Source organism: Temnothorax curvispinosus, unplaced genomic scaffold, assembly GCF_003070985.1.
Source record: "Temnothorax curvispinosus isolate PA1 unplaced genomic scaffold, ASM307098v1 QBEX01017036.1, whole genome shotgun sequence".
NCBI classification, from domain to species: Eukaryota; Metazoa; Arthropoda; class Insecta; order Hymenoptera; family Formicidae; genus Temnothorax; species Temnothorax curvispinosus.
In genome coordinates, this window is record NW_020226816.1 from 1 (window position 1) to 8115 (window position 8115).

General features: G+C 29.1%; 1 protein-coding gene and 1 pseudogene across 1 annotated transcript; one reads left to right on the top strand and one right to left on the bottom strand.

The window, feature by feature from the left end:
- Positions 1 to 585: 585 nt before the first annotated feature.
- LOC112467187 lies at positions 586 to 1868 on the bottom strand (the record flags this gene model as incomplete). Its single annotated transcript, XM_025035675.1, has 3 exons — positions 1776 to 1868; positions 1388 to 1516; positions 586 to 941 (listed from the first exon to the last, which is right to left on the bottom strand). Coding segments are annotated over exons 1-3 (578 nt in total), but the record flags the coding sequence as incomplete, so codon positions are not given.
- Positions 1869 to 5942: 4074 nt separating this feature from the next.
- LOC112467186 lies at positions 5943 to 7221 on the top strand (annotated as a pseudogene).
- Positions 7222 to 8115: the final 894 nt, after the last annotated feature.

Here is an 8115-nt window from a genome sequence, read left to right on the forward strand (position 1 = left end):
CGTATCTTATTGTCTCTTTACCCGAGGATTCCATGATATATTCTATTTATGATTTTATTTATACCATTAAAATTCATATATAATATCAGCATTTTATATCAATATTAAGAAAAGTGTAACAAAAAAAGTAGGAGAGATCTTGGCACAAAAGACAAGTTGGCATTGCGTTTCGTCTTACAAAATATTTCTTTTATGACATATAAATACTTTTCCCAAAGTTTTACTTAAACCAAACAAGTATCACAATAAAAAAAAAGGGAAACTGATTCAAGAGATGGCAAGTTTCAAGCGTCTCAAAATATTGTATTAATGTTCTTCAGCTTGAGAAGTAAATTAAAGTGATGTATTATTAGTTGAAAAGAAAGTTTCTATTGCTATACGACATGCTATTTTGAGTAATAACAGTAGTTTATTGTAATAATAAAAAAATAAAATGCCGAAATTGTGAAAACTGTGCCAACGAGCCCCAGTCTCCCCTAATTACTTCTTAGATATTGAGTAAACAATATAATAATAAAAAGTTTCTTTTACAAAATATCTTTTCTACCCTAATTTCAACCTAATTAATTGATAAAAAAGGAGTACCCGTCAATGTAAACTAAGCCTTTATCCTGGGCCTTCTTCAAAGCTTCCTTATGTGCTTCTACAATATCATAACTGGCGAGGGACACAGATGCTCCGAGATGTAGACACGCATCGATTTTTTCTGCAACGGCTTCTGATACTGGTATCATAACATTTACCGGTATTCCAAACTCCTTTCCAAAATGGCAGAGGGTATGTGCGAAACTGCCCGTTGAAGTTGTTATCACGCCCTTGCATTGCTTGTTCGATAACCGTAGTAGAGAATAAACTGCGCCGCGTGCTTTGACGCTGCCCGTTATCTGGTGTAATTCTTTTTTCAGAAAAATTTCGAAACCATTTTTGCGAAGAAGTTGACTCTGCAATCATATTACATTTATTTAAAGATCGGTTTTAGGCTAGTTTTCACGAATATTTTGTCTTACAGTGTGTTAATCAAAGATATATATTTATATCTACAATATTGCGAAGAACACAGTCAAATCGTTTAAAATAATCTCTCAATTTATATTACTTTATTGCATGTAATCTATTTCAGTTTACAGTGAAATTTATTTCAAGTCACTTTTAATACATACGCAAAATACTTAGATGTTACATTTTTACGTTTATATTTTTGTTTATTTTTATTACTTAAATTCTGAGATCTACAAATGTTAAGATTTTTAGAGTTACAAGAATTTGATATTGAAGTATTTGTAGACTTTAGGTCATCTGCTTTTTACATATTTGTTAAATATGCGCTGATAAAAGTGCGAAGGTAAAATAGTTACATCATATAAGGAGATCTTATGGTATTTATTACCTCGTCACATGGTGTCATCTGAATGGTCTTGTCTTTTATTCTCATCAGTGACAGTGCCGATTGGATTTCATCATACGAGATTTTTAATCTTTCCTCTGGTTTTGATTTCTCTCCCTTTTCAGTTACGTACTGTAAAATAAAAAACAAAATTACGTTTTCTTACTTTACCAAATATACGTGTTCCATTATCGCGAAAATTATTTCTAATATACATTATTTTAATAACATTCTAGTGATTGAGGAATATTTTTATTCCTGCATATATCTCAGAGAAATATTTTTGAAATACAAAAATATAGTTACGAAAATATAGATACGCATTGGTGCCTATTCTGCATGAGTATATTGAGCTTTAAAATAAAACTACGATTAATCAAATCAGACGTACCCAAAAGTTTCGTAAAGCTTTGTTTCTGCTCAGTGGGTGGACCACACTATAAGAAAATGTCGAATTATCCTCTTTTCTTGCTTCCATTTCCATTTCCAAGAAATACAGATAGAATGAAATACTACTTATTTGATGGGAATCACTTGACATGCAAATGTAGGCGTAATCGGTGACGAGGATTAGTGTCGAATGATGGTTTCTATTGGAAATTAGCTTCTTACTCTCCGAAAACAGAACCGTTACTTTTCATTAGCAGTTAACCTGTTGTCCTATCCTGAAGTTTCTGTTTGTTTCTGCTGGTAAATGTTTTTATAATTCCGTAACCGAAGCAACCTTGATAAATAAATACTCGATAAATAAATAACTAATAATGACTTTATAAACATTACCTAGAAGGACATATAGAAATAAATTTGCTATATGATGAAATAAGTATTATATTGCGCAGTTATTTATTTCTGCATTTATCCTGCATTCTACATAATTTTTATTTTAGAGATTTTTAGACTTTTATTTTGTTTTCTTATTATTATATGTATTAATGAAGAGGACTCCGCATAAACATTTTTTGTAAAGATGTAAGCCACTGATGCAACTCCAAAAGGCAGGGCTCTTAATTGGAAAAGTTGACCCTGAAAACGGAAACGTAAGAATTTTCTCTCCTCCTGATGGATTGATAGAAGCAAGTACGCGTCCTGCAAATTGATAAAAGCAAGAAAATTGTTTGGTGACGTTCGTGGGCGAGTGCTGCCACTTCCTGGACTTATGTAATGATTTTCCCATCTTGAAATTCCTAAATTAAAAAATATCTAACAAATAATAGAAAAACTACTGAGAAATCGCACAACAGAAAAACAATGAAGTGTCGTGAACGTATACTAAACAAATGAAAATAGAAGCTTCAATGCTTCAAGTTTTTCAATGCTTTTAAACAATTTTAGTCCAATTTTTATTAATATTATTCTAATCCAAAAATTACATTTTTCTAAAGCAAAATATTGTTTCCATAATTTTTTTGCAGTGTAATACAAATATTATATATATAAATAAATTACAAATTTATGAATATTAAATAAGAATAAAAAATTAATATAGGTATAAAAATATATAAAGAAAAAAAATTGCTCGTTAAAGTTAACGAGAATGGTGGAGGGCTTCTACAGAATATTTTTATTAAACGGAGAACGTTTTTATTGAACAAAATAACATATCAGATGATTTAACCCCTGTAAAAAGTATTTTTAAAATTGTAAATAAAAATGTCTAAATATGTATGTTTTATTATTATAATTACAGTTATATAAAAGTATAAATATAAAATGTTTATACTGACACTCTATACTATAGTAACAAAATCACATCAGTATTATATATCAGTCACAAAATAATTAGATTATCAGAGCAAAGAACATTACACAAACTATTATATATAATTAGTAGTGACTTGAAAGTTGTAAAAACATTAATATTTTTAATATTAATAACACAGTACAATCTTTAATATTAATAATAACCGATATATAGATCTAAGATTATTTAATATTAATATTACAAAGAAACTGTTAATAATATAAATAATAATAATAATAATAATAATAATAATAACAATAATAATGTAAGTATACTAAACTAATTAAAAATAAGTAAAAATAATGTAAAAAATTAAAATTTTTGGAGCAAAGAACATTACACAAATTATTCTAAGACTCACTAATTATATGCTATATTTGATTTAATTATGCTACAGACATATTGGTTACATTACTGCATTTTTAAACCACTATGACACTTTTTTGTAAAATTTCAAATACTTTATATTAAAAAATACGTATAATATATTATTTAAAAAAAAGTTTTAGAATAATGCTGACTCATGATTTCCGACAAGCGTTCATTAATTTTTCGTTCTACCAGTTGTATTAGCACATCAATATAACACTTAAATTTTTTAATAGCTTCATTTACCTAAAACAAATTATTCTGATATTTACCAGCAATAAATGTTGCAATAATAAGTTATTAGAGACTACTAAAATCTAATGAAATACAATTTTATTATATAGAGATAGGCAAGTTACTCTCACACGCGGGCTCGGATTTATAACGCGCGACAGTCACTTTATTCTAAGATGATTATTATTACCCCGTGGTTCCTATATCCCCGTCCCAATGCTTTATCATATTCGGATTAATGATGAAATTTACCTTGTGAAGTTGATGTTAAGACTGCAGATGATTAATAATACTAATTAATGCCACACGCATACTCACTTCTCTATTAAATCATAACAATAAGTTTCTTATTAGATATAATAATTAATATTTACGATATTTAAACAAACATAACATGTTCTACAAAAAAACATTAATGTTACCTTGGCTTTATTTCCATTAAATTTTGTAATACATATTCTAAGTCTTCGCCTTTTGAATGTTTTGTAACAATGAGAAGAAAACTTTTCACACAGTCACGCATTAAGCTGCGTTATTACATTTTTGCAGTTTGGTATTTGTAAACCACAGAGTTCCGATTTATTGACCATTATGGTTAAGTATTTGCGCACGATACTAGGAGATGTAGAACAAGATAGATATTCTAAAAATTTATTATCTGATTTGTTTGACCCTATACAGAATGCTTTCCACCAAATAGTATCATTATTCATTAAAGCATTGCAATATGTCTATTTCTTCCATCCTGGCAAAAGTCTGCACAATACCGAGAAAAAATAGTAAAATGTAGAAAACTTGTATGTTGTGGTTTTCTAGTTCGATCGAATGTATCATTATCAGAAATATACGAAAAAATGATTATAATATTATTCAAAATATAATACGTTTCATTATCATATCCAATTGTCATGTGGCTATATGTTTGCACTCCATGTCACCAAGAAAGAAGTTTATGTAAGATGTCTTGCATTTGTACCTAGAAATAATTAATTATATTATAATCACAGGCCCACAAAAGAAAATTATGATCAAGTAACTCTAACCAGAGTAGGTGTCTCTTATAGATTTTCGGTCACAAAAAACAATGCCGCTGTTCAGATTCCATTACGTCAGGTTTTAGTTATTTTAAATTTTAAGATGAGAAATCAGCGATTTTTTGAGAAAAGATGTATAATAAATTACTAACTGTCAATTAATAAAAATAGACGAATGTTTGATTTACACATTGATTCCTTATTAACAAAAGATAATAAATTGTCTCACAAATAGCAAAAATGTTTGTTTGTTAAGGATATAGTGCGTAAAAAAGCAGGCACATTTTTCACGTTTGACAAGATTAGTGAGAACGAATAGTCGGATTTTAATGTTTATTGGATACTGTTCTTTTCGTAATAAAATCTCCTAATAATTTTATTAAAAATGTGTGATAAAGATACAATTAAAACAAAAGTTCTTTTTTAATTTTTGTTCTAATAAGTTACATTACAATTTTGCAGATTTTGAGTAAAAAAAGTGTTTAGCTGATAAGTATCCTGCGGAAGATGATTTTAAATCATTTTTTAGTTGTATTAAAAAAATGTAAAGTTAAATGACTCTGCTTCTCACATTGTGCTAAAAACAGCGCGTTAATTTCGTGTTGAAGTGGATCTAGCGTTACCCATCTTGAATCACGTGAAAGTATCATTTCTTTTCAAGACTAACTAATTCGAATCAGTGGCATACTTTACACTGATATCAGTGACTGTTCACTGATTCAGATTTAGAAAGTATATATACTTAATTCTTGATAAAATTTAATGTAAATTATTTATGAAATTATTTTTTATTTGTAATACATAGAAACGTATAGTGTAATGCTTTCAAGTTTATATTTATAATGCTCTCTTTTTATTTCATATATACATTTTTTTACATGTCCTCCTTCTCTCTTTTATTCACTGTTATCTGTTGTACTTCGAAATCACTTATCTCTCTTATTTTCCTTCTTTTTACGTCTCCCTTTCCTTTGATGTTACTTAAAAAAATTTGTAACTTTTCCATTTTTACTGTTAGTATAGAATATGCTTCTCAAATTTGACAATTTATTTCTGAAACATTCCGTATTATATTATGCACTATATAAATTAAACTATGTATAATATATATAAACTAATTATATGTATGTTTGTGAATTATAGCAATTAGAAGGAACTAAAGTTCCGTCATATCTGAAAAATGGCACCACCGAAGGTATTACTCGGACAAAATCGACAAAACAGCACTGCAACTTTGAGGAAAGGAATAACGACCAGAAGTCAAAATTCTTTACAGAGCAATGTATTACGACAACCCAATGTTGGTAGAGAAATTCGCGCCAAGCGAAAAGTGAAAGTTTCGCCGTTTAAAGAAAAAACGCATCTTTTATGCAAACATCACTAATGTATGTGTACTCTACACAATTATTATATCAAAATTTAAATGTATATTTTGATTCAGTGGTAAGATTTAAATGCAATTTTCAGCTCGATTTTTATGTCGACGTCCATTCTTTCCTCATGAAAATCAAACCACTATTTTAATTTATCCCAAACACAGGATTGTAATATTTACATTATGTGTGCATGTACCGTCGGTCACGCGGAATGCAAGAGAAAATCCGCCGTTAAATTGAGCGAACATTCACGAATCCTGATACCCACAAGTAATTTCTTACAATCTTCTTATGATCCTGATTATCTCATAATTTGTATTTTTGTACGTGTATTTTATGCTTTGATAGAAGGAACGTGAAAAAGAGCAGGAAAAGGAAAGAGCACTAGCGGCGAAGCAGACAGAAAAGAACAAACAGAAGAGACAGATTCAAGCTTTGTTTTTTGATCTGGACAAAAACGAAGATGAAGCTGAGATGTCTTCTGACGAAGACAATGCCGAAAAATCCCCGCAGTCAGAAAATGTGCAATCTGATGGCCCTGCGATTAAGAAGATTTAGAAAAATCCAGATGTAGATACATGTTTTTTGCCAGTAGGGAAAGGGACGAGGAGGAAAATAAACTTAGGAAAGAATTGAGACAAGAATGGGCTAGAAAGCAGAACGCGTTGAAAAAAGAAGAAATTGAGATCACATTCAGTTATTGGGGTGGATCTGACCATCGTCGGAGTGTTATAATGAAGAAAGGTGAATGTCTTAGTAGTTTAGAGAACGTTTAAGTTATTAAAATACTCCAGTGTCACTTTTGGAGTAACATTGGCATGATAAATGTTCTGCTGGATAAATTAAATTTTCACACACAGGTAATTTTATCTATTAGGTTCTTCAGAGATGTTTAGAAGTTCTGAGGCGTGAATTCAGCGAGCTTAAAACAGTAATGGCAGATCAGTTAATGTATGTCAAGGAGAATCTTATATTACCGCACCATTATACGTTTTACTGCAACTATAACTGATTTTATTGTAACAAAGGTAAATATACTAAATGATAAAACCTATGAAGCAATATCACAATGTTGGCATGTTATTTTAATGTATGTAATATTGCGATTTGCGATTAGGCACGAGGAAAGAGCGGGTCTCTGTTCACATTTGACGTTCACGATGATATTCGTATTATGCACGATGCTTCTGTCGAAACCGAGGAATCACATGTCGGGAAAGTTTTACTTAGGTTTTACTTAGGTATTTATTATTAAAAGAATACTTTGTATAATTCTCTTTTATGTTATTTTTTTATTTTTCTCATTAGATCATGGTACGAGAGGAACAAACACATTTTTCCAGCGAGTAGATGGGAACCTTTTGATCCAACGAAAAGTTACGACAAGTATACAGTGTCGGATAAAAATAGGAAGAAAGCTAAAATCTGATCTTAAATTCAACAAATTGTCCAATTTTGTTTAAAGGATTCAGATTCAAGGACTAAATATTATAACCAGATAAATAACTTTGTTTCATCGTACAATTGATTCATTATAAAACAGCTAATTATATATATATTATAATCTATTTTATAATGAATATATATTAGCTACATTGTATTTTTAAGGACTGTGATTTTAATTCATTCAGTTATGTAATAATATTTATTTAATTCATTTACTCGATTATGTAGCTCTACTAAATAGTTAAGTTTTTGCAAACATTTGGAGGGAAAATAAAAATACACGAATAGTTTAATGACTTGAATATAATAATTACAATATGAAAATACAAAACCATTATACTTTAATTCATTCCGATAACAATCAGAAACAGTATTAAAATATTTATCCATGATCAGATCCTCTAACAGAAATCTATTTATAAATATTAGATGTATCATCTCTTGTCATTTCTTGAAGATAACTGTACAAAAATAAATATATACAATTATATCGATTATAATCACGTATTAATATTCATAGGTTTGATACAA